Below are 27,766 nucleotides of genomic sequence, written 5' to 3' on the forward strand. Positions count from 1 at the left end.
GCCCTTGGCATATGATAAAAATGACGTTTGACATGGTGAGAAGTGAGGGTGTTGGAAAAAAAATTGTTGCTATTGATTATCCTCAAGTCACTGTTTTAAAAATACATATACAAATATTTTAGTCGCTTCTTTGTGTATTTCGTCAAAATCGGAGGTGGTGTGGAATGAAACTCCCGCGATAAACGAGAGATTAATGCTAAACGACCGCTATCACGACTTTGAATGAAGTTCTTCACTACTCACTCCACTTTTCCACATTCAATATGGCGACGAAGCAGACGTACGCTCAAACGACAAAGCGGTACTTATGTATAAAAGGTGACAATCCCGAGTGCGCACTCCCCAAACCTGCCACTAGATGCCAGCGCCGTCTCGCCAATGAGCCGCAGTAAAGCCTAGCAAATATTCCTAGCAGCATATCACAAGGATGTGGACTGTCCCTTCCTGTTTTACAGCCACCGTAGCTCCGTGGAGCAGAAAGACGGGCGGTCCGAAGGCGAACATGTCGGAATCCACGCTGGGCTCGTCCCCCAAGCGGACGCCGTTTTATTAGCGTGAGGTGCTCGCTGCTAACCTAGCAGGCAGGCCTGCCTGCTTATTATTATTCTGTTCCAGTCTGCCAATGCTCGCCCTCCTCTCGGTCTCATGGCGGAGACCAAAATCATTTATCACATAGACGAGGAGGAGACTCCCTATCTGGTCAAATTGGCTGTTTCTCCGGACAAAGTCACCTTAGCCGATTTCAAAAATGTCCTCAACAATCGACCCGTCCACAGCTACAAATTCTTCTTCAAATCGATGGACCAGGATTTCGGGTGAGTGGCGGCGATCGACGCGTATTCGCACTCGTTGTTGTTGTTGTGCTTATTGTGTTATTATCGGGATCGTTGTGCGTGTGCGGACTGTTGAGTGACTGTGCGGTTATTACGTCGCGACGTGCGCGTTTCCAAGCTTCCTGACACCTGCTCATTATTCCCGGCGGTCCAGCGCGCAGTGGACGAGACACACGAGTGTTCGAGCTCAGACCAGATCCGTCCGGTGTGCTCATAATGACGCACACTCACACACATGCACACCCCCACACACACACACAAGCATGCATGCACACGTTCTCGTTTGTTGTTGTGTCATTTCTTTAGGAACACTGACTGCAGGTGAATAAGATCGGTGAGGAGGAGGAGGGAGCACAGTGTCATTATTGTGCTTTTACAATTATGCTCTTAATTATTCTATTGCAAGGGCCTATTCTCCTGATGTGAAAATCGGAAATATCGATCTTCACTCACCATCCACACCGGCTTAATCTAATTGAGATAATACAAGAGCAGGATCAAGCATTCAATCTTCAGTTTTAATTGACACTATCTATAATTGTGACCGTTGTGACAGGACTGCACCTGCACACTGGCACAAGCTCCTATTAACATCAACAATAGTGAGAATGACTAATATACTGTTAATGAGTGGTCATGTCTTTCTCACCGTTAGGTTTGGGTTTGAATCTCTTTCTGTGTGGGGTTCTAAAAACATGCATGTTAGGTTTATTGTAGACTTGAATTGTCCCTAGGTGTGATTGTGATTCTATTTTTTAACAGCATTACATTTTACACACCAAATCTTACATTCAAAGCTTTTTAGGGATGTCCTGATGCCTTTTATTTTTTGCATGCGAGTTAACGTTACTTGATTTTGAGTATCTGCTGATACCGAGTCCTAATATACTGTAATTACCTCTTCAATGCAATGCAATGAAGAAGAAAAATAAGACCACTTCCAAATATTCTCAGTTATCTTTCTCTTTTTCTTTTTTAAATATTTGAACAAAGGAATCCCTAGATGAAACCTTTTCATATGGCTGTCAATCAGCAGTGGTAAATATGCCATTTTTACTTTAGAAGGGATCTTAAAAACCCAATTTTCTCAGCCGATAGCGATTAGTTGAAAATCTTGTGATCGGCTCAGATTTCCCATTATGTCAATCAGACCGGGACAACCCTAATAATATATATTTTTAATGTCAACTCTAAAGGAATGTGTCTCACTGGATTGGCAGGTGTATCCATGGAGTGTGTGGCGATTTTTCACCATCACACACAAATAAATAAAATGTCTACCTTTTTTCAGTCGTACATTGTTACAATTAAAAGACATTTTAAACTAAGGGCCAAATAAAAATGTTTGAATTCATTATAACTGACTGTTGTCAACTCTTGTTATGATCGCAATGCCGTGTTGTTTTGCATACATGCAAGTTTACATTATGACAAATCCTCCACTTGACTGGCTGTGCAGCCTGGAGCACTTTTAGGCAAGTGGTGTTCAGCTTTGTCAGCTCTTGCTGTCACAGAATGACACTTGCAGTCTTTTAGGGAAGCACGTTCATCACATTCTACACATGGAGTGTGGATGTGTGTGGACGTGATGGTTTGCTGACTATTCCAGGTTTAAATAGCTCTGCGGGAACCCCCCCCCCCTTCTGGTGTCTTTGTCTTGGTAAAAAAAATTGTCAGGCCTCTGCTGATGATGACATATTTATATCCGTTTCTTATTCCTCCACGAGTCGTCGTCCCGTAGTACGCGCTGGAAACGCGAAAATACGATTGGAGGAAGTAGGAAGGCAGGCGGCGTCTACACCCCCAGACGTCATACATTTCCACTGCAGCCTGACCTTGGAAGGGAAACCGGCTCTTCCTGGTGGCAGGCCGGGCTTGGTGTGTCTCTTTATCCTCGGCTTCCTGCCTCTCTTGCGCTGCAAGGCGGGCTTCTCCCTGGGCCTCAGGTGATCAACAAGCAGATTATGGAAACAAACAGAGCATGTTTGCGCTCCCCATTCAGAGACGCGGCTCCGTTTTGTAGATTGGCCAAAAGACGGTTTGGGTATAAAGGCGTCTCGGAGAGCATTCCAGCCTTTGAGTTAGGCTTGAATATCCAGGCTGAGTGAGCAGCGTATGCCACTGGCACACTATGGAAGCAAAGCCAGTCAAAGGCGCAGAGGATGGCAACTCTTTGTGGCAGCCATGCTGGCCGCGCCGTGGAAAGGAGCAGGAAGACTGCCGAGCAGAGGAGGAAAACATCAAATCCCTTGCAGTTATAGATGCTGTTTGAAATGTAAATTAGCAGCCAGTGCAAGGTCCTCTGTAGTAGACCCCCTGTCGCGCTGGAAGAAACAGCCATTTTCTTATGGGATTGCTGAAATGCACGTGCGCCATTTTTATCAGCTCTTAGCAACGTCCACGAAAAATGTGATAAACGGTTCTCCAGACAAACCGTTCAACTTGTCCTTTTATTGGCGAGGACGCGTCCTTCCAGTTCCCACCGGGGCCCGAACTGCACATTTGCATCCACATGCATTATTTGTGCACAATTCATACTTCACTTGTTTTTGTTTTCATAACATCATCAATATTCATAAGGCAAGTAGCTAATTGAGCGACCCGCTTTGCTTGTTCAGAGACTTCGAGGTGAGGGTGTGTTGTGGCGGGCGCCGTTTGCGTGCTCGAGTGGGCTTGAGATCTTGCTGTGATGCTCGCCACAGAGGCACTGCGGAGAGAGCAGCCAAGCTCGCCGCCTGTATTTGAGTCTCACACAATAAGGTTGGCTCCAGGGGGGGCCACACCATGCCAAGCCCCTGTAGTTTGCACCCTACCCTGTGAGAATCTCATTTTTTTTTTCAGAATAAAACCTAAGCAAATGTTTGACAACTATTTTGATGCTGCTTTGATAGTCTACTAAATATGCTTCTTCTGTGCTAATAATACATGTGCGTGATGGTCAGAATAACTGAGTGTCTGTCTAAAGCAGGGTTCGATCAAGGCAAATCAGGGGTTTTATATTTGTGATTCAACCTTCAACTGTACACATTAGGTAGAAAAGTCTATGGAAACAGGTTTTCAAAAAAACAAAAATCATTTGCATACATTTGAATGATTTTAAACTTTCATGTGAATTATGTTTTTTTTGTTTTGTTTTTAGAAGTAATAACCCTTGGATGATTGATTTGAATTGCCATTGGCAGGTTTTGTATGCATGTATTTGTAAGCCTCATAAAGGTTGTCCAATAAGACATCATTAAAAACTTAAAACAAAGGCCTAAATTACCTTAAAAACAACTGGATCAAGTGTTGAGCGATATGGCCTAAAATTCACATCACATTATAAATTAAATGCCTTCCTGGTAATGCTATATAGCCTATTGACATATAAATGAAACATGTAATAAAAAAAAAAAAGGAAATATTTCTGAATGGGTTTATATAGTCACTGAGCTAAGCTAAAATGATTTATTTAAATAGAAAGTTAAAAATAACAGCAAAGCAAAAACAAAACTGTTTGCTGTTCATTCTAGATTACTCTCCGCTGTAATGTGCTTCTGCTTGGCGTGTCACATGATTTGCTAGCTACTCCTTCTTCTTTAGTGATAATGATACTTGGGAGTGTAGCGTATTGTCCACCATGGAAGCAAGGATTAGTGATTTAGAGGGTCGACAGTGTTCAGCTGCACTAGCTAGCCAGCCACAGCTCGGAGATGATGCGGAGCAAGTTAGCTTAGCAACTAGCATCATTACCTCGTAGTTGCCAAGCAGCTGGGAAAGCATGGAGGATGGGCCACTGTTGGATGTAGATGCACATATGAAGCTCTGTGGTCAGATGTGCTTGAAACATTTCACACTGAGATAGATAGGATCAATAAGTGCTACAGTTCAAATCTAAACCATAACATAAGTGCACTGAAAGTCACTTTTATTAGAAAAAAATAATAATCAAGCATTGTGATAAGATTGAGCACATTTCTAGTGGTCATAAATAGTGAATCAAAGCTCTTACATTTGGTCAAAGTGGCCTTAAAGGTCTTAAATTTGACTTCCCTAAACTGTCTAATAGCATGTCATAAATGCGGTGTTACTGATGTTATAGTCACCCGGTCTGTGTTTGTTTCTGAAAACACAAACAAACGTCCAATTCCGCCCCGCAGCTACACATTAATATTCACATTCGGGAAGTTATTCAGTGAAATCTATTCTTGCCGATGTAAGATGTCACATGTGAACCATGAGCTTGTCTCATCATGCGTCACTGCTTGAGTGGGTGTGATGCTTGTACGAGTTCAGGAGCGGGACAAATTTTGCTCCAAGTATCACATAGAAGCTGAATTACTGTGCTGTGGTGTTATTGTATAATTGTGTCTGTTTCATCATGTGATGAGTTATTTTGTGGCACTGCAGGTGAGGGTTTTATAACAGATGTTTATGGGATTAGTCATTCATAATGGTAGAATAAGGAAATAGAGGCGTAGCTGATACAGTAGTACCTCGGAGTTTGAACATAATTCGTTCCTGCGAAGTGTTCATAGCCCGAATTGTTCAACCTCCGAAACATTTTTTTCCATTGGAAATAATGTAAATGCAATTAATCCGTTCCCAAGCTCCAAAAACAGAAAATTCCTATTTTAATATCTGTTTATGTTTTTTATATTTACAGTATTTAAACAATAAAACTATCTTACCTTACCTGTTGTTGTGTGATGGCATCAGTGGATGATAAATGCTATGTTAATGCTAGCTTGAGTTCAGTGCTGAGTTTGTGTATTTTACATTGGGCATATTGTTAGACTACTAAGCGGTCCTTGTGTGCGTTGTTTAAGGTCAAGCATGTTATTGAACAGCTAAGGGGGGGGGGAGGGGTCCTTGTGCTAGTATTTACAGAAGTAGTCACGGTAGTTCCAACGTCGCGATAATCTTGCCAATTCCACTGTGGTTTATAGCACTGTATGTTTTTCTTTGCTGCCACCGGTACTGTTGTCTTTCTTTGGGCCCATGGCGAAGAAAATTGTCGTGGAAAAATCAAAATGCACTCGCGAGTATGGAGCACCTCCGGGAGTACTCACGATCTGACTGGAAATGAGCAGTGCATCGTCTCAACTACCGCAATGTGAGCATTCGGCATTTCTCGGCTTTGCTCGGCTTCACTCGTTTACCTGTTTTCAAGGTATGTTCGGCTTAGCTCGCTTTGCTTGGGTGTTCAAACTCCGAAAATGAGTTCAAACTCCGAGGCATTTTTTACTCCGATTTGTTGGTTGAAGTCCGAATTGTACGAGTTCTGAGACGTTCAAACTCCAAGGTTCCTTTGTACTTTGTTTATCCTCACAACTCGCCATGCAACAGAGGATGCAAATACTTCCAACGTAGCTAGACTTCTCCTTTTCCCTGAGGTGGACAAAGCAGCTAACTCAGTGGCCGATATTTCCACAAACTGCAAAGGCTGCGTTATCACTGTTCCCTCAGCAGCAGCACACAGCCAATATGGCTAATCGTTTTTGTGACAGGGAAGTTCACAAAAGTGTTCGGTTGCTGGCCACTGCTCACTCGTCGTGCCTCTCCCTTCTCACATCTCAATGTGAGAGTTCCAGTTGTTGTTGAGAAGTCGCAGCCTAAAAGCATCTTGGCGCTAACCGTCCGCATCCACAGCTCCTCCACCAAGATGTTCAGTATGTGTAGGCTTCTGCCCCTAGTTGCTCCGGGATTAGGTAACCGCCAATCAACGGCTCACCTGTTTTCTGAGTTTGGTCATGTGAGGTTCACAAGCTGAGCTTTTTAGCATAATAATGCTAAATGCAACATTGACAACAAAGCAACATGCCTCTGTGAATTGTTTGTGCCTTTATCGGTTGCGAAACAGGTATAATAACATAACACAAATTCTATCATTACATTTCTTTGGCCGGTTGCGTAAGCATAGCGAGTTGAAAACGCCTCACAGATTGATTGATAAGTCTCTGCTTCAACTGTAAGAGCTCACTCCAAATTTTGGGCACGCCAGAAATTCCAGTAGGGATATGTCAGTTATTTGCGCTACTCCAGTAACAACGCCCCCGGCAGATTAAATCAGTCTGTCGCCTTGTCGCACCTCGTATAACATAGACTGCATCTCCCAGGTGTGATCTGCATGTGCCCGCCAGGTGTGACGCTGGCTGCTGTTGAACTTTGCCCCAGTAGGTCAACGGTTAACTGCAAGGTATTTTTATATGCTTTCATCCATTACAATGTGATAGCCACCTTATTTTTTCAAAGTTAGAATCAGAATAGCTTGAAAAAAATGTGCTTAGAAGTGCTTGTAGTGATGTAATATATAGAAATGTTTACAATACGATATTACCCTGAATCATTTTGTTATTTTGATGTGTGTGGTATTGGGTTAGCACCTGCGCAAATGTAGCTTCCAATACAACAGCTGTCTTTCTATTACATCATCCTTGTTCCTCCAGATGTTCCAGGGATGACTTGCTTACTTAAACTTACTTACTTACTTATGCTTGTTTACATTTACTTTTAAATCCAGGATAAAAACATTACTTTTACTCTTTGTAACAATTTGCCCCAAAAATATCTTGACGATATTTGACCATTTATGACTGAAATATCTTCTTATTAGTAGATTAACACTTAAGATGTTCACAATGGGTATTCATGCAAGCCTCTGGCCATTAGTTTTCAGACTGGATGTGACGTCATGTGCGCATTGAGTATGTGAAGAAGGGAGTGCGTAGTTTCATTTTCCGGCTACAGGTGCCAGTAGCGACTAGAAATTAAATTTTCTGCGTTCAGCAGCTTTAAGGTCTTCTAAACATTTTGAAATCTTTTTTCGTATTTTAGTTATTTTAGAAACTTAAGTCTTTTTTTTTTTTTAATTTAATTTACTTTTAAATGTTTTTAAAGTCTTCTGTTAACGTGTTTAAACGTTGTCAATGTACATTTTGTCAACAGTAAAATAAAGAAGTATTCTCACCTTATTGCATTCCTTGAAAACTGGTTGTACTAATAATGGATCTTTTGAGATGATATTTTTATACTGTATTTGTGTTTTATTGTATTTTTAATATTTTATTCAATTATTGTGTTTTGTTTATAAAATGTATTTTATTGATACATTGAGACAAGATACGAGAAAATTGCTATTTTTTTTTCCATTTAATTTTGAGGGAAAATACTATATCGGGATATATATTGTTATCAGCCCTATATTTGGATTTAAACTATTATCTGTTATCATAACACACAGCAGTATTTACAAGTATCAGGTAGCTGCATACCTGAGAGAGTGCTTACTTTTTCTATGTAGATGAAAGGCCCCCATGCCATTTCTTTCAAATATTGTTCACATTTCTGTCGGGTTTGCCTTTGGGTGCTCACAATAAAAGGCCTCGTCCTGTTTTGCCGGATGTGGAAGTTGCACTTAACACCTATTTGAGAGAAATCAGCCTTGTGTGTACATAATGTTGGAAATGTCTTAAATGTTATATAGATCTTGTGTCTTTAAGGTTGGGCTGTTTATTACTTTTCTTTTCTTTTTTTTGCCATTTGCAGTAGGGCTTGGTCCCCATGAATATCAGAAGATTCCTCTACTTGGAAATGTATCACGAGCCATTGTCCTGACTTTGTGTTTCTTCCTGCTCCGCAGGGTTGTCAAAGAAGAGATTTCCGATGACAACGCCAAGCTGCCTTGCTTCAATGGCAGAGTTGTGTCCTGGGTAAGTGAGATGATGAGGCATGCATGCATGGCTTGAAGCGCAGTTGTATGCAACTCTTGTTGATCATGCAAATGTGACCGCCTCCACAGAGCTTTTTTTAAACACTCTTCAGCTTGATCCAATGCCTCCATACAGCTATACTATAGGAGTGTTTAGCTCTATTATCTGTTAACCTGCTTGAACATTCATTCGGCAGTGGATCAGTCTAACCATTAAAGGAAAATCTCTTCCTTCTGGTGCAGTGTATTTGTCACTCTTGTTATTTCAGTTGCTTAACAGTGTTGTGTAATTATCGGCGTGTCTCCCGGGGGCAATAAAGGATGTCAAATTAAATCAAGCCGTGGTGTTAGCAGAGGATTTACATTTTAACCGTTCCACTCTCATTCAAGGATGAAGATAGAGGTTAAAACTGGGGCTTGAATTATTGATGAGCAAGCTCGTGGAGCAGGATGCCCATTTAATTTACAGACTGGCAAATAGCTGTTTTGTTTTCTTAGTCCATGGCATCATATTTTGTTTGTATCTGTGATAAAAATAATGACAATGTTTATTTGCTTAAAAATGGTCTCTCAATAAGTTTACATTTCATTTCTTCACAAACATCAATACTGTCAAACAGAGAACTTTTGAAAGTGTTCAAGAAGTATGGACAAGAATTTATATACCCCGCTATATGCAATTTTGTATCTTTATATGCCCGATACAATATTTAAATATACCCGGAAATAGTATTTATCATTACATGATATCAAAATGGTCATTTTCAATGACCATTTTCTCCATTTATTTATGAAACATATGTGTAGAACAAATATTAAATGGATAAATGTTAAAAATATAATAAAACATGAATATCCAGTAGAATACCATTCAAAATAGTACAACCAATTTTCATTGTTGTTGTGTGCTGTGTAATGGAGTGCAATGTACAATAGTGTTGCATCCATGCTCAGTGCCCTAAATGAGCATTTGCGTGTGATGTCATGTTGCCGCAATTTCATCAACCCTTTATTCATTGCTCAGCCAATGTTAGTGTAGCATCAAAAGTGTAGGGTGTCTAAAGTCACTCTTGCCACCCAAAAATTCACAAACTCTTGATACAAAACAGATGATCTCAGCGGATGCAAAAACATCTTTTTATTTGCTTCATTTAGCATCATGAAACAAGCAAAGAAATGCATTTGTTAGGGTCCGATTCACAATAAAAATCATGTAAAAAAAACAAAACAACCCTGCTTGTTTATATTTAGATCACTCACTATTTACCCCTATAAAAATCTCCACATAATCTCCTAAATACAAACACATACATTCAGTGACAAGTTGACAACTTAACCGTGTACAATTTAAACAACAAAATAAACACACATGAGTACATGAGTACACATTTATTTATAAGTTAAAGCCTCTGTTTGACAACATGTAATGTGTGCCAAACATTCCCTAATCAACATAATAATAATGACGAACCAGTTACGGCAACAGTTTGATTAGATTAAATTGATTTGATTTAAAATGTGGGTTGCTTGGTCATGCTTGGAGTGTGAGGATGACGTAATATAAAGGTGAAGATTGTTGCGTTACCGACTAGCTCGGATATTATCATACTACATTAGTGGTTATGTTGTATGGCTGATATTTTCATACCACACTGTAATATATATTGCACAGCACTAATACTCTGTATCAAATTACAGGTGTACAGAACTAAATGTATTTCATAATGCTGCTGTTTAATGGCTCACGATGGTGTGCCTGAATCCTTCAATAATATTTTCCTTCTCCTTCTCTCATTCCCTCTCATAGTTGGTGCTAGCAGAGAGCGCTCACTCCGATGGAGGATCACAGTGCACAGAGAGCCATCCAGAGCTGGCCCATCCTCTCGAAAGAACAGGAGGCATCGGTGACTCCCGGCCCCCTTCCTTCCAGTGAGTAGGCTGATCACTGCTTGTCATGTATGCACAATTACACTTACACACTTCTTCAAGCACACACTCCTCTGTGACCTTTTTACTGCGTGTGCCCATTTGAGCTTGCCACATAGATTCATCATCACAGGCTTTGTTGGAGGTGAAGCTGCTGTGCGCCTATGTGTGAATATGCCCCGTATGTGCTAAAACTCAAGCATAGAATAATGCTCCGGGGCCACTTTTGGTCCCTCCTTGCTTGCCATAGAGGCGCTTGTTCGCTCTTATTTGTACAAATGATGCATCTGCTACTGCTGTTCTAAAATAGCCTTTTCTGCATAAACATCTTCAGGCAATCATTGAGTAGCATTAGTCGCTCAAAGCACTCATCCATATGTGCTTGGTAGAGTATGAGGGACACACTGAAAAGAAAGAAGAAAAATAGTATTATGCCTAAGTACTCATCTGACCAAAACTGTGTTTTCTTTTTTCCCCAAAAAAAGAAAATAAATGTTACATTTTTTTCCCAGAAGTCGCAATTTTGTGTGTATAAACCTGCAATTTTTATTTATTTATTTATTTATTTATTAAATACAAGGAGTGGATGGAGGAGCAGTATTTTAAATGTATTTAAAAAAAAAGTTAGTTTTCCAATGAACAAAGCACAGATTCAGAAGCATGTTGGCCCATCAAACCGTAGTGAAAATGAAAATGTTAGCTGGTGGTCTCAAATATTGAGCGAGCAAGCGGCTGCTTGGCTTAGTGGGTGTTTTTTTTTTTTTTTAAATAGATTGATTAGAATGACTTTTTTTTGTAATTCAGTGTTCCTCTGCTGTATTTTGATTGACCTATAGCCGCCCCGTTATTTTTCAGGTTTTTATGTGGAATGTTTTCTACTTGTCTATCGCATAGATCCTTGTTATATCACAGAAATCTGTAATGCCCTAGCATGTGGGAAAGGAGAGCCACAGTGTTAAACAAACTCTGAACTGTTAGCTCTCTCCTGCTCATTTTTCTTCAGGCCCCACCTTTTAAAGGCATTATATTATAACACGTATAGGATTTTCAGTAGATTTCATGCTTTGTCTTCAAATTGAGTTTCAATTGGTTTCAATGTGTTGGAAGGGGTTAAGCAATTGACGTTTTTACATTGCGTCTTCACATTAATTTGTCACCCACCATGAACGGTTGGGGTGACAGTATTGCAATATTTTCCTGAAAAAAATACACACATATGCTTTATTATCTTAGGTATGCAAATTTATTTTCATAATATAATTACATTTTCTAGGGCCCTTACAGCGGCCCTAGCCGACATACACATGCGCACAAGAATATTTTCTTGGCAGCCCGATGTCCAATACCTGGAGAACATCATACGTCAAGAGAAGAGAGAACGTCCATTCTAAATATATCTTGAAGGGCTGGCGGTATCGGGGGATGAGGGTTGTTGTCATTGCAGGTGCCAAAGCAATATAGCTGAGGCTCTATATTGAGAACAAGCAATCTGTCATGTCTCAGTTTATGTCTTTATTCAGCGTTTGACATCTCGGCTCGAGTTTGCCCTCTGCTGCTGGCCGTTTTATTGTTCCCAGCCAGCTCCAGCTACGACTACTGCCCCCATATGGTGCAAAGGGATAAAGCTGCAATATATTCCCCCACCCTCCTCGCTTTCTATCCAGAGCTCGCCCTTTCTCTTTTCCTCTTTGAGTCAGACAGGCAAGCCTTTTTCTCAGAGCCGAGCGAAGTCCCCACCGTGAACGTCCTCGCTGTAGCCGGCTTCTCCCTAAATAGCTGGAATATTATTACCACTTCATTTCCCTTTTCTGCCTTATTCATGCCGTTCACGTGTTTCTGGATGTGAATGACTCTATTTGATGAACGTGCAGAGTAGCTTGTTTTGGGCTGAGAATGGACGCAAGTGATGTGCTTCTGCCTGGTAATCCGGATTAACACACATTAAAAGCACCCATATCCATATCCCAAGAGGGAGAGGGCGGACGCTGGCAGCAAAGGGTCTGGCGGATTTAAAAAGGGGGGGGGGGGGGGGTGGGCATTTGTTCACAGCTGCAGTTTAGCCTTGAATAATCTAGCCCTGGATCAAGAAGCAGCCACAGCCTCATGGCCAGGCAGACGCCACTAGTCACCATAACCCCCATAATAATGTAGACATGACGTGAGCCTTCATTTGCACACCGTTGCTGCTGACGTCCATCTTAAGTGCAGCAATTCCACACCGAGCAGCTTTCCCCGCGGAATGTTAACACAGTGTCTTGATCATTTTGGGCTGATTGAGAATTCATCTTCCCGGCTGTTTATGCACAGTGAATGTGCTCATTTGTGTACGAGCATGTGCATGCATTATTACAGGCATGCATTATGTATGCTTGTGGAAGAAATATGTTTACCAAAGTGTGTGACAGACAGGTGTATAAGGTGACACGAGTTGAGTGGCATTCTCACCAGCTTCAGATTTCGCAAAGTCTCTTGACCCATAAGTGCCTCCAGCTCTCTGACAGAATAATAGTTTGCCCTCCAGCCCTTCCATAACCCCTGCAGACTCCTCCCAGACACCAAAAACACGGGCCTGTTTATTGCTGCGTACACACCTGATCTGCCACTTGCACACCGTTTTATGCAATCTGCCGTGCGTTCTGTCTCGCTTCATTCAAATCATGCTGAAGGGACCAGCTGGACTTTCAATGGATCTCATTAATGCCAGCGTTGTTCATAGTAACTCTCTCTGCGGCTAACTGGTCATTAAGGACAGTGGGAAAACACATCACCTATCGTAGAACACTGGCTGGAGGTAGTGAATACGAAACACAGTCCTCATATCAGATGCAGATCCCCCTGGAGTTGAAAGAAAATGATGCAGAATATTTACAGTTTTTTTCTTCTATTTATCTTAACCTTAATTTTTTTGTGATTGTAGTGCCAATGCTGTGAGCAGTCGTGATGGCCTGGATACCGAGACGGGCACAGAGTCCCTCCTCAGCCACCGGCGCGAGCGGGAAAGAGAGCGCGCGCGGAGGAGAGCTCGAGAAACCGAGCGTAAGTATGACAAATCTGAGATTTTGTATCCCTCAACTTAGACAGACTTTGGCAAAGTATGGCCCCGGGGCCACATTCGGCACACCTATAGTCTCTGATGGGCTATCCTGTAGTGACCATGAAGTCAAAGTAAAATATGCAATGCTTTTATTTTGAAGGTTATACTTTTGCTTTTTTTTGTGTTTGTACATGTGTAGATGGTTGCCAATAGGAATGTAACAATAACGGCAATATCGTGATATCACAATCTTAAAACTGCCACAATATCGCCTACGTCATGTCACGATATTAAAAGCAGTTGATTTCCATTTGTGCAGTTCTTGCACCCTCTGGTGGTTAGTTTTTTAGTGCAGTTTAATTCTAATACGGCATGTTTTGGCCCTCTGTTTGAAATCCACGCTAATCGTCAGATGAAGGGTAAAGTAATATGCTTGTGAACCAAGTCAATATGTGGAGGAACTCATTAGCAAGTAAGTGCCTCAATGTTAAGTGTTATTAGAGATTGTATGTTGTTGCATTGCTGTTATGTATAAAAGCACGTACGAGTTGACTTTTTTACAATGTCGTAACCTTTTTTTAATATCGCCATCCTCTCCACAATATTGTGATAATATCGTATTGCAACGTTTGGATATCATTACAACCCTTGTTGCCAGCGTAGCAACAATTTTGCTATTTTACCAGCCCTCTAGCAATTATTCTTCCAAAAAAGAGACTAGCAAAAATGATAAAGCAATTCTACACTTTCATATACTGTACATAGTGGGTGTATTGTAAATAATCACTGTAACATTATCCAATAATTTTATATTTTCCACTTATCTATATAATTGGGAGTCCTGAGTCCTGACTACAAACGACTATTAAGGGTTGGCGGTTGGTGCACAAAATTAATGTTGTAATTTTATTGACCACTTAAAAATTTTTTTTTTCCTAATTCGAATAATACATCCCATATCTACACACATAGGAATGTATTGCAACAAAACAATCTGTTTTTTCTAAATACATAAAAAATATTACAGAGACGGTTGAGGTTAGCATGTTGGCTTGGCCCTCGGCAAACGTTCCAGTTTTTCATGTGGCCCCTTTGCAAAATTAATTGCCCACCCCTACGACTAGCTATGCATCAGAACGTGTCGTCTTGGCAGAGGATATTAGCATCAGATGCTGCACACCAAAGACAACTGTCTCTCTGTCTTCCTTCTTGCATCACAGCCAATCTTTTCGTTAAGACTGCTGTTACCATTTGAGCATCTTGTGACCGTGCTTGTGATTTTCAGACATGTTTTGTTGTGCCTACAAAAAAGGCATGTGCAGCTGCATTTTTTTTTTTGTAGTTTACTTAGCATGCTCTTATCTTAAATTTACAGTTGACTATTTATATTTTATACTGCTCATAATTCAGAACACAGAATTGAGCTCTGAGACTGCTAGCTGGTCCATCAATAAATTAATCAATTATTGTGTGTTATACAGTTATTCTCATAGGTTTCTAGACTGCGGTAGAATCGTAAGACGTGCTTGAGTGATCAGGCAAAACTGTATTTTTTAAATGGGATTCAAGTTAAACTAAAAGGCATGTCAGAACACAGAGCGCAATCTCTAAACAAAACAGCAGTTTAGAAAATGAGATGCTTCCTGTTCAGTCATATTTTTAAAAAAATATGATTTTTACATTTTATGAATTCTGTACCGTATGTTTACTTTACTGATCTGGTGTCACCATGGCAATAAAATAGATATTATTATTATTATTATTATTATAAGATAGTGTACCATTATTGGGATTTATTTTGTTTCACTTTCTTTTGTGTTTTCTTGCTTTTACCTTTTATATTGAATTATTTCTATCTTGCAGACACACAAATACACACACTCACGGGCATGGTTTTCCGCTAATTAAATGGAACCAGCAGTGGCGCTGGTTGCTTCCTGCGTGCTGCAGCGGAGCTGGTGCAGCTCATAAATCAACCAATCAAGTAAAGCCAATGTCATCTAATTCACTGGATTTGCATTGGCTGTCTGAATGCAGCCACAGTCCCACGGCCAGGATGTGAAGCCATAACAAAGAATGAAGTATAGAAGCCTTGCCGCCTGCAGCGTTAGCGTCAGGAATTCCCCGGTCACCTTATACACCCGCTCCAAGTGATTCTGTCACCGCGTCAACGCAGTTTTAAAGTGATCGCTTCAATCTGTTAAGCCGCGAAACGTATCCTGATTTACTTTTCTGCCTGTGCGCTGGCGTTTTGAGTAATGAAGAATGTCGTTGAAACTCTTGGAAGGCTGAACAGGTGTTGGGCCCTGAGGGTCGCTGGTGGAAGGGATTTGATCTGTTCCAAGAGCAACAGGTGATCTGCATTTCTGAGAGACAAGTCTGATATTGTCATAGTCAAGTAGAGTCATGTGTTGTTTGCTTGTGTTACCATATTGAAGTAGTAGCACAGAAAAAAGCTGCTGTCCCAAAAAAAAGTTGTTTTTTCGTGGCTAAAACATGGAGAGGATGTTTTCACCTTGGGCGAGGACAGCGCCCTCATCGTAAAGCTCGTCTTACCTTTCTGTGCTGTGATTGGACAGAGGCAGATTAGCAGTCGTCCTATAGTTGCATGTGATGAGAGGCAGCAAGTAGACAACACTTGTTCCCGACTGTCAGATTGTCAGTGCATAGGATGAAGGCTCGCTATCGGCTGTGGTGAGACACATTTGGTTTTTCTTCATAACATGACAGTTTGAGTGTTTAGTGTCACAAGTTTAATGTCAGTTAGTGCAAGGATATGATTGGTTATTTTGTCAGCGTGTTATGATACAATTATAGAAAGTTAGTTCAAGCAAAGCTTGTATGCTTTTTTGTTGTCCTGCTTCTTCAATTTGAGAAGAACTGTGACTCCACCCAAGTGTCGGGAGGGGCAGCCGTTTCTGTGTGAATTCTATTGGAATATGTTGGATCAGGCTTCTCTTTTCTGAAGAGCACCTTGTTGTTGCGATGGGAGTGAGCACATTGCTGGAATGTTTTTCCGGAGCTTGGCAGATGTGTTCTCTGCCTCGCCCTCTTCGCCTGACCAGACCGTTCCAGCCAATGCGCTGTCACCCGGAGGCGCCCCCTCCCCACCGGCAGTGTATGTATGCTGCGCGTGATTTCATGCCGTATCATCTCTCTTCTTCGAGTTCCCACCATGTATTGCTTTCTTTTTTCATCTAAATGAGTCTGCTGGAATTTTGCACAATTTGCATTTACACTTAACATTAACCCTGGAGAACCCAAGAACCCTTTTCTTCTTTGGAAAATTATGAATTATACATTAAATGACTGCTATAAATTCACTGAACACCAAAATATATGTTTTTTCAATTTTAACCCCTTTTTTTTTAAACTAGCTCAGAGTTGCTAATTTATCAAAAATATATATATATAAAACATACTCCTAGGCATTCTGCAACATGATATGAAATAGATTAACAAAAAAAATCACAATTTTACCATCTGATGGTTTGCTGAGAAAATGGTTTTGTTTGGATTGATTTCCAGCTCAACAAAACAGCATGTTGCCAGCCATCTTGTCACCACCACTCTGGCTCATGTAAGTGCAATATTCATCCACTAGATGGCCCCATGCAGGGGTCGGAAGTGGCACTCTGGACTTTTGAACTTAAATTTGTAATAAAAAAATAAATTAAAAAAGGTCTTTGTTATTTGAGTAGCAGAATTTATAGGGGCCAAATTTGACCCCGTGGGTTCTTCAGGGTTAATAATGAAGATAAAATTCCGCCCTGTCATAAGAGTAGTGTTTAATATTTTGACTACCCTGTGTGATGCAGAGCAGTTCTGCATTATTGCAAATGACAACCACAATGATAAACCTGAATGGATTAATACCTCTCAGACTCAAGACGGTGTAAAAACCGGCCTTGTAAATGTCGATTTTTCTGCGGCCACTCTCACGACCTCTTACTTCTCTCCACCTCGCCTCCAGTCCCTCGCATCAACGGTCACTCTAAGTCGGAGCGTACTGCGAGGGACTCGGCCATGGGTTACGACAGCACCTCGGTGATGAGCAGCGAGCTGGAGTCCAGCTCGTTTGTCGACAGCGAAGAAGACGAAGACGCAAGCAGGTAAGCTCCTCTCTGCCATGTCACTGGGTTCAGTGGGTTCTTTATTCCAGAAATGATGCACTATTTCAATAGGGGCTCTTTCATGGGAGATAAATATTGTATCTATTTTGGGAGCTCTGTTTCTAAGCAACAGGTGTCACTGATCTGTCAAGTCTCTGTCGTTGAATAATTCCAATTTATATTCTATTATTGATGTCAGACATAGCAACGGGGGATTACACTCTCATCTGATATGATTCTAATTCTGTTCAATATATGATTTAGTTCTGGAATCCTCACTCTAAAGATCACAAGATATGTTTGACCTTGACATTATATGAACATTAATAAGCGAAGTGCGCATCTTGGCAGCGCGGTGCATTATGGGTAGGCCGGCTGGTAGCCTGCTACCAACTTGTCATTGAAAACTAATGGAGTCTAACGGGGGAAGCGCTGATTTGGACCTTTTCATTCGTTGGAAAACTGATGTTTTTTATTGAATTTATTTTAAACATGAATAGCGCGTCGTTACTGACTGCCCTCTGCCGGGACACGACAGTTAAGCGTATTTAAGTGCTTATTATTTGAATGAATGTGTGCACTTTACCGGGAGTTGGACCGAGGACACAACACCGGGACGCGATCAAGAGACGGGGAGGAGCTTTCTTCACGGAAAGGGTCAATTGGGGCTAGAAGCAGGTTTTTAAATGACTGTCACTCCATTAGTTTGGTTACACGTACGGCCGCTAGGAAGCTTCGTGATGCTTCCTTCTGTTCCATCGCTTTCAAGATATTGACAAAATAAATGAAAAAAAAAATCTATTTTATCTTCTTATACGTCCGTTTGGATCTTTTTTTTCTGTCTGGAAATTGGGAAGCGTGAACGGAGGCATACACTTCCATCTTCTTGAGCTTTGCAATGGTGTTTTTTTGCCGATAAACTCCATTGGGACAGTTAAAAATGGCACCAAGTGCACCTGGCGTTTTGTCACTTAAGGCTGAAAGTCGTTTAAACAAAGCTTGCGAGCTTTACGGTGTGCAGCTACGCAAACACTTTCAGCACTCCATTCGCCGCCATTCAAATGACGGCTTTGTTTGGTAGCAAATTTAAATTAAAAAAAAAAACTTGATTTTCACGCGTGTGCAAATGTAATGCCCACTTAGCTTATTGAGAGTTTACATGTTACTAGCTTGGTTATATAAACTGAAAACAACACGGTGGAGCCCAACCAATTGCCAAAGGCAAATTTCTGTGAATAATTGTCACTCCTCTAAAAGGGAGTATAATTGCCTTTTTTAATACTTTAAGCCATAATTATACCACAAACTATGATCCCTTCAAAATACAGTGCAGTAAACAGCTTACAGCTAAGCACACAATGTGCAGTAACTGTGCATGTAAACAATTATGATGACCATGACCAACATTTGACTGTACAGAAAAGGGCAAGGATAACATCGATACTGCCGACAGATACTCTTGGGGCGGGCCACTGGTCGGAAATTTTGCTGCTTTGTAGGTGGCTGACTGTACAACAGTTAGTGCTTCAGTGTTAACTGACCCAAAACTGCTGGATTTGCGCATTGCTGATACAAACTGGCGGTTGTGGATAAGTTTAGCCATTTTCCACTGAGCTGCTGTTCCACATTCCACTGGTTTGGATGCGGTGTTAGTCCTACTTTGGCGAAACTATCTTGAGTCAAAGAAAACATAGGTGATGCCATTATAGTATGTAACCCTCTCCCGTTGACTCTCAATCAGAAATCGGACATGACTGTTGTTACATTTGTGAATGTTTGTAGAAGGAACTTATGCCTATACACACACAGCAGCCTTCCTTCAGCAGCTCAAGTTTGGTTAAGCCAAAAACTAGTATGATGCATTATTTATTTCAATGATTTTTTATTGGAAATCTAGATAATGTTTGCAAAATGTTCACATTTTCAATGTTCAGCCTATTCTTCATAGTTGACACTTTATAGATAAAATCATCATAACTACTAGGGGTGTGCCAAAAAATCGATTCTCATTTAGTACAATTCAGAATCGATTTTAAATGTCCCCAAATCGATTTTATTTAAATTATTTTATACTGTCTTGTCTTTGTCTGTTGTGTGCCTTTATTTGGAGCGCTGTTCATGTTGTACCCGGTTTGGCCATTGAGCGGCAGTGTGGTCTAATACACTGTTAAGTTGTAGCCACATTAGAGAGTAGAAGGAAAAAGTCAGATCAAGTTATTCCAATAAAAGTTTTTTTTTGGAGCGTGGAGCCATTCTTTTAATTGATTAATGTGCCGCGAGTAGCGCGCTAATTAGCGTTAGCGAGTCAGACTGGCGTAGATCATTACAATTCCTTACACATCTATAGATTGAAGCAAAAATCATTGTCAATCAAATCATTTTGAATCAAAAATCGTTCCTAATCGAAAATCGATTCTGAATCGAATCGCAGACCCCAAAAATCTGAATCGAATTGAATAGTGAGACATTCAAAGATTCACACCCCTATTAACTACTACTCTTTTTCTTATCTCTTGTTTTAGGCTCAGTAGCTCCACAGAACACAGTACCTCCTCACAGCTGATGCGCAGGCACAAGCTCCGCCGACGGAGACACAAAGTGGCCAAAATAGACCGGGTGAGTGCCTCTAAGACACATTAGTGCTCAAATTGGCTGTGACGTTGAAGGGTACAGACAAATGAACGGGCTTGGTATTATTGACTTGGTGCCACATTGAGTTACTTGCCACATGCATCAGTGTTGTATCCTCCCGCCGCCTTTTCAGTCTTCATCCTTCAGCAGCATCACAGACTCCACCATGAGCCTCAACATCATCACCGTTACACTTAACATGGGTAAGTGTTCAATTTTAGTGTCATAGATTTACATTAGATTTGATTTTCAAGTACAATTCTCAATGAAACACTTATGGCCAAATTGGTTTCAAAGCATAACTTAATTGATAATCCATGGGTAAATGACAAATGACTTTATCTTAATACCTCATCCTCCCAAGTCATTATAACAAAGTAAAGAATTGATCAATTGTTTACTCCCAAGTTTGTGGGAATTGTTTTGTGAACGGCCCTTTTCTTCTTCAATGTCTTTGCATACAAGTACAATTCCCACAGTCTTGCATGAAAATAAAAATAAATCCACTTCCTGTTGATGTAATAGTTTTGCATCACACTTTGCAACTCAAGTCAAAGATAAAAGTTATTTTGAGCTTTGAGATGTCCTGGTTCTTTTTGGAGGTTTTTCATTTCATGTCTCAGCAATGATTTTCCACTCTTAACTTTCTCCTTTCTGTCTCCTCAACAGAGAAGTACAACTTTCTGGGCATCAGTATTGTGGGTCAGAGTAACGACCGTGGTGACGGCGGCATCTACATCGGCTCCATCATGAAGGGAGGAGCTGTGGCTGCTGATGGCAGGATAGAACCCGGAGACATGCTCCTGCAGGTACAATGTGCATCCTATGAGTCTGCTTTTCATCAGGAGAACTGACAAAGGTTTGCTTTAGCCGTGCATAAAAATAGAATCTTTGTATTTCTTTAATAACCTCAATGCTTTATTCCCTGTGGTGGATTGTCAAATTTCTATTTTTGCATCCTGGTTTTGCCTCACATGGATCTTTTTTCACTAATTTAAAACCTTTCAATTGGAAATAAATGCCACACCGCACAATTCCTTTTATGGCCACTAGAGGGCTGCTTTGAGTCGAGAAATAAGGGGAGAGAGTTTAAAATCATTTAGCTCTTTTAAAATCTCTAAGAAAAAGTATACAGTATATTTGAAAAAACACTGGTATCATCATTTTTCATAAGATTATGCTATGCTTTTTTTCATAAAGTGACTTTTTTTTCCTTCAAGTCAAATTTAAACAAATTGCTACACTTTTTGGTAGAATATAGATTGGCCATTCACCCATCAAAGTCCTCTTGTATAAGATTCAGGATCCTTGCTATTAATGATTACCGATGCTTAGTTTTAATTAAGGTATTAATGTATTGATATGTTTATTGTTCAGGTGAATGATGTCAACTTTGAGAACATGAGCAATGATGATGCTGTGAGGATTCTGAGAGAGATCGTTTCCAAAACTGGGTAAGAACTTTTATTAAATGCAAGGTGCATCCTCCTCATTTTTTATCACAAATTCAGTGGATAAAAACAAAACAAAACTACACTTCACATTAAAGGTAGAAAAACCTTTGAAATAATTCTCATACTTCATCACATATCACAAAAACCTACTAATTTTTTTAGTTTGGGCTTATGGACATTAGCAAAGTATAATGTTTCCTTAAAAGTGAGTTGATTTCTTCTTTTCAGTCCTATTAGTCTTACTGTTGCCAAATGTTGGGACCCGTCTCCTCGAAGCTACTTCACCATCCCTCGTGGTATGACAAATATTTAATCATCTTAAAGACAATGTATATTTTCATGAAGTGGGAAGCAAAATTGTGTTGTTGTCAATCTGAGCAGCTGAGCCAGTGAGACCCATTGACCCCGCCGCCTGGATTTCGCACACCACTGCCCTGACGGGGCCATATCCCCACTATGGTAACAACCGATCACTACCACCACCCTCACTTAAGGACGTAGCAATGATTAGCATCTTTTTTCATATTTGCAGAGTTTGACGATTTGCCTCTATCAACAAGCAAAACGGATATGGCCACCATCGTCAAGATTATGCAGTTGCCAGACTCTGGCCTGGAGATTCGGGACAGGATGTGGTTAAAGATCACTATTGCCAATGCTGTCATTGGTGAGTAAAATAACTCCATAGTTGAGCCAGAGAATAATTGCAGCCACATTGAAATGATATATCACCGTCACACAACACATTCAGATGTGTGAACAGGAAATTATGTATTTTTATCAATGAACAAATAATCTGTGATTAAAGTTAATTGGAGGAAGTAACTCCGGGATTACACCTCATGCGTGTGTGTTGCGGTTCCGCTCTGCTCCGGCGGTGAAGCCGATTTGTTTCCATTCTACCAGCTTGTTCAAATTGCACCGGCTGCGGATCGACTGAGGCGCAGCTGCGTCGTGCCGGAGCCCACCGCACGGATAGACCTATTTTCAATTTTTGACGGACGACGCATACGTCGGCATCCGTCAAATGGCAAACTAGCACAGAACACATCAAGCGAGAAAGGAAGACCGACGCAGTTTCAAAATAAAAAAATCCGGTTACCAGATCCTATTTCGCAATTGTGTCAGCAAAACGTCATAATGCTTAATGCTTAATCCACTGTTTAAACACCAGCGAACATGGACGAGGAGAGATTTATAATGGAGGTGGAAAGCCACAAAATTATATATGACACGGCACGTCCAAGGGGGGACCGCAGGGTGTGTTCCAACTATAGCCGGATCACACTCCTCAGCCTTCCTGGTAAGGTCTATTCAGCGGTGCTGGAAAGGAGGGTCCGTCAGGAAGTCGAATCTCGGATTCAGGAGGAGCAGTGTGGTTTTCATCCCGGCTGTGGAACCGGCGGGGTCCTCGAGGGTGCATTAGAGTTCGCCCAACCAGTCTACATGTGTTTTGTGAATTTGGAGATGGTGTTCGACCGTGTCTCTAGGGGAGTCCTGTGGGTGGTGCTTCGGGAGTACGGGGTACCAAGCCCCCTGATACGGGCTGTTCGGTCCCTCTACGACCGATGTCAGTAAGTCAGATTCGTTCCCAGGGAGGGTTGGATTCCGCCAAGGTGATCCTTTGTCACTGATTCTGTTCATAACTTTTATGAACAGAATTTCTAGGCGCAGCCGAAGCGTTGAGGGGGTCCGGTTTGGTGGCCTCTGTATAGCATCTCTGCTTTTTTCAGATAATGTGGTGCTGTTGGCTTCATCAAGCCATGATCTCCAACTCTCACTGGAGCGGTTCGCAGCCGAGTGTGAAGTGGTTGGGATGAGGATTAGTACCTCTAAATCCGAGACCATGATCCTCAGTCAAAAAAGGGTGGCGTGCCCTCTCTGGGTCGGGGATGAGATCTTGCCCCAAGTGAAGGAGTTCCAGTATCTTGGGGTCTTGTTCACGTGTGAGGGTAGGTTGGAGCGGGAGATCAACAGGCTGATTGGTGCAGCGTCTGCAGTGATCCGAACTCTGTATCGCTCCGTTGTGGTAAAGAAGTAGAGTCAAAAGGCAAAGCTCTCGATTTACCGGTCGATCTATGATCCTACCCTCACCTATGGTCACGAGCTGTGGGTAGTTTTCTCTGCAGGGTGTCCGGGTTCTCCCTTAGAGATGGAGTGAAAAGCTCGGTCATCCGGGAGGGACTCAGTGTCGAGCCGCTACTCCTCCGCGATGAGAGGAGCCAGTTGAGGTGGTTCGGGCATGGTTCGAATGCCTCCTGGACGCCTCCCTGGAGAGGTGTTCCGGGCATGACGACCTAGGACACGGTGGTGAGACTATGTCTCTCGGCTGGCCCGGTAACGCCTTTGGATCCCGCCAAAGTAGCTGGTTGAAGTGGCTGGGGAGAGGGAAGTCTGGGCTTTCCTGCTAAAGCTGATGCCCCCGCTACCCGACCCCAGATTAAGCGGTAAATAATGGATGGAGGTGGCCAGACGTGCGTAAGCGTGGCAGTTTAGAACAGGTGGAATTTATCAACACACATTTAAAGGTGTGACCACACGTTAAATAAATACGGATTTTTCTGTACCTATGCACACTCTAAATTTCAGTCCTACGAACGAATTTAGAATCTGTTCTACACACTCTTTAATATAAATAAGGCCCCAAATGTTTTTGTAAAATGATGTAATGGCAGCAAAGTAATCTATTGATTTGCACATTGACCTCGTAGCCAAGAGATTCTGGGATCGAAATTTAGAAATATGCTTTGCAGGTTGAACAACATAATGTGGCCATAGATTTGAATGTGAGTTTGTCTCGATGTGCTTGCAACTGCCGGTTAATCAGTTCAGAGTGTACTCGGCTTTCGTCCAAAGTCTGCTGGGATTGGCTCCAGTTTCTCCGCGACCTTGATGAGCACGAGTGGTACAGAAAATGGATGGATGGATGTTTAGATTGAGGAGCTAACGATTTATTCTTTTATACATGTTCTTATTTTATTATTTTTATAGTCTGAAGTGGGATATTTTACATACCGTAGTGTATAACTGAAAAAAAGATTTGACAGCTGTTGCAGACGTTAAGGTTGTCCTCTAACCAGGCTTTTCTAAAATCAAATAAGATTGACGTTATAATTAATTCCCATTGATTCCTGTTTACTAGCATATCGTACAGTAGCCTCAGCTTGGTGCTGCAGTCTTCGACATTTGGTTGTGACTTTGCTTGTGATGTCAGGCGCTGACGTGGTGGACTGGCTCTACTCCCGAGTGGAGGGTTTCAAAGACCGGCGGGATGCCAGGAAGTATGCGAGCAGTCTGCTGAAACATGGCTACCTGAGACATACTGTCAACAAGATCACCTTCTCAGAACAGTGCTACTACACCTTCGGAGACCTTTGCCAAAGTAAAGTATTGTCAAATTTGGTGGAATATTGTTACCCAAACAGAGATTCAACTCAATCATTGGCTTCTTGTTCTATAAGACATGGCGTCGCTCAATTTAAACGAGGGATCCAGTGGAGGCGGCTCGGAACAGGACGCTTTGGCACCGCTCCCTCCCGCCACCAACCCCTGGCCCATGGGGGGGCAGCCCTTCCCCTACCCTCCCTTCCCCTCTGCGCCCCCTTGCTTCCCGCCCGGATACTCGGACCCGTGCCACAGTTTCCACAGTGGGAGCGCAGGCAGCCAGCACAGTGAGGGTGAGTACTGACAAGTAGGAGCAAGATTTAATTTTGCCGTGAGGAAAATCAACGTACCGAGTGACATCATCCTCAATCAAAATGAACTCTCTGGCTGCCAGACTCTGTTTTAAGGCTGCCTACGCTTTTTCTAAAAATAAAAATAAATTACGTCAATTTATAGCTGCGCTGATCTTTAAGTCATAGTAACTCTGTTTACTATGACACTGAATCAGTTTCCTAGTTGAACAGTAAGCCCCTTGACATTATCCCCCCCCTCCCCCTTTTTGCTATTTTGTTTATTTATTTGTGCTAATTGTGTGGCCAAGACGTATATCGCCCCTCCCCAAAAAATCTGACTAATTGCCTATATTAATAGTTCTGTTCAATCAACTATGGCTGGGCGAGATGGTCAAAAAAATAAAAGCTCTAATTTTTCAGTCATTCAGGACGATGACAATTTTAATCAATTTTAATATAATAAACCCAACAAACATTTATTTAAAGCTTTCATTTATTCAAAAATAATTCCTGTGCAAAATGTTCCGTCAAGAATAATGTATTCAGATTTTAAATCAGTTTTAACATAAATGTAACATTCATAGTTTGTGCTTAAATGCCATAATTAATTAGTAAACATGTCTTGTAAACCACCCATGCAGCATTCTGACACTTGTACAAAATTACAATACACAAAAACATTCGGATGTAAAAGAACATAAAAACAACAACTTTTCAGACAGAATGGATTTCATGGATAGCAAAACGCAAATAAGCGAGTGTCCACCTGTATTCCAAAGCATCTGGAGTCATGCAGCACTGTAGTACTGGCTCTGCACAGTCAAATCTCACTGCAGATTTGAAGAATCAACACATTCTTCTTCATCATTGTTGGTCTCAATCAACATGGGGCCATGTTGCATCCTCTTTGTCATGTGCACTTTATGTCATGAGACAATGTGGAAAACTGAAGTGCTCTCTCTTATGTGGACCATCGTGATCTTGTGGTTACAGTTGGTATTGAAATCTAGCGTGTACATCGTCACTGCTAACCTCATTTATATAACCTCGCTGTATTCAGTTACAGTGGGGTGGTGGATTAATTTGTTCTCTGACATTTTTCCCCATTGAAACTTGCTATCCGCACCCAAAAAAAATTAAGAAAAATGTTTGCAATGTATTTAATACTAAAAATAGCACTGTGTAATAGTGTACTTGACAAATATGTTGACATAATTATATAGAATGTAAAAAATAAAATAAAATAAAACCATTTTTGCTTAAATTCATTGGAAATTTAGCTCTTTCTGGTATGCTCACCTTGGCTACCGGGGGGGGGGGGGGGGGGGAGGGACATATGGATATACATGGTGGTGCACTGTCCTCAGTATAAACTGCGGTTCCACAAGTCATTTTTTTGAAAGGATGAAAAATCATCCTGTAAATCTAGATTTGCAGATTGTGTTGAAAGTAACGATTGACTTCCAATTGGAATTCAATGGTTCCCCCTTGTAATCTTTTGAAACAAAGATGGTCTAGTCCAATAAATGAAAGATCCAATTTGATCAAAATGGGAAACCATGCCGCACCGTACAGTGCCCAAAGCGCTTTACAAAACCTCACATCCACTTATTTGAAATGTATTATTGAAGCAGAGAGTACGCTGGCACGTTTTGGTGGCTGCTATTACCTCCAGAAAAGTTATTATTTTTCATTTAGCTTATTTTAACCGGGCTCCCTAGCCGTACTGTGGCCAAAGGTAGAACCTGGGTTAGTTTTTCTGCGTTGATGCCGTAAATCCATCCTCCTTGATGAGACCAGCTGCTAGCTTGCTGGGAAGACACGGTCTTCTGGCTACCTCCCTTCATTTGTTGCCATAATGGAGTGAAAAGCTGTCAGCAGCATAGTAATGTCAGACGCATTGATCCACTGCCAATATGGTCTTTATTGACTGTACATCTGTACAGGTTCATTGAATGCTCAGCAGCTGGCTAATTCACATTCACATTTGATGTGGCACATCAGCACAAACAAGGAAACGTTTTTATTATTAGGTTTATATTGGATGATGCATGGTCGAATCAAACTCCATATGTCTCAGCACAAGACCATTGATTGAGCCATCAGACATAAACATCCTAGCGGAGCTGTGTTGCTTGTTTCCACGTAGAAGTTCTTTAATCCACCTTTCACTTTCTTTTCCGCATTTGTCATGTGTGTGCATGAGCCATTCCTGGATGGGTGTTATGGGCTGATTGGATAGAGTAAATGTATAATACAGTAGCTAATGGGGAAGATGTGTGTAATTGTGTTGTTCCCTCTGTTTCTGCTGGGCAACGATAGACTGAAGGAGGATGTAGTCCCAGGACACTGAGGGAACCGGTAAGCCTGCAACACCCCCTCAAATTTCCACCATCCAATTCCTCTCCA

General features: G+C 41.4%; 1 protein-coding gene across 1 annotated transcript in view; it reads left to right on the forward strand.

Annotated features, from left to right (window-relative positions):
• Nucleotides 1-370: 370 nt before the first annotated feature.
• LOC144056534 (segment polarity protein dishevelled homolog DVL-1-like) overlaps nt 371-27,766 on the forward strand; it is a 34,046-nt gene continuing 6,650 nt past the window's right edge. The window contains exons 1-14 of the mRNA XM_077573450.1: nt 371-815; nt 8,455-8,524; nt 10,331-10,452; nt 13,367-13,485; nt 17,457-17,595; nt 20,118-20,211; nt 20,360-20,429; nt 20,896-21,035; nt 21,604-21,680; nt 21,909-21,976; nt 22,062-22,139; nt 22,213-22,347; nt 24,895-25,062; nt 25,142-25,357. Coding sequence (XP_077429576.1) covers nt 646-815; nt 8,455-8,524; nt 10,331-10,452; nt 13,367-13,485; nt 17,457-17,595; nt 20,118-20,211; nt 20,360-20,429; nt 20,896-21,035; nt 21,604-21,680; nt 21,909-21,976; nt 22,062-22,139; nt 22,213-22,347; nt 24,895-25,062; nt 25,142-25,357 — 1,666 coding nt within the window. The 5' untranslated portion in view covers nt 371-645. The remainder of the gene's footprint in view (nt 816-8,454; nt 8,525-10,330; nt 10,453-13,366; nt 13,486-17,456; nt 17,596-20,117; nt 20,212-20,359; nt 20,430-20,895; nt 21,036-21,603; nt 21,681-21,908; nt 21,977-22,061; nt 22,140-22,212; nt 22,348-24,894; nt 25,063-25,141; nt 25,358-27,766) is intronic.

The sequence above is a fragment of the Vanacampus margaritifer genome, chromosome 1 (genome assembly GCF_051991255.1).
Source record: "Vanacampus margaritifer isolate UIUO_Vmar chromosome 1, RoL_Vmar_1.0, whole genome shotgun sequence".
Taxonomy (NCBI): Eukaryota; Metazoa; Chordata; class Actinopteri; order Syngnathiformes; family Syngnathidae; genus Vanacampus; species Vanacampus margaritifer.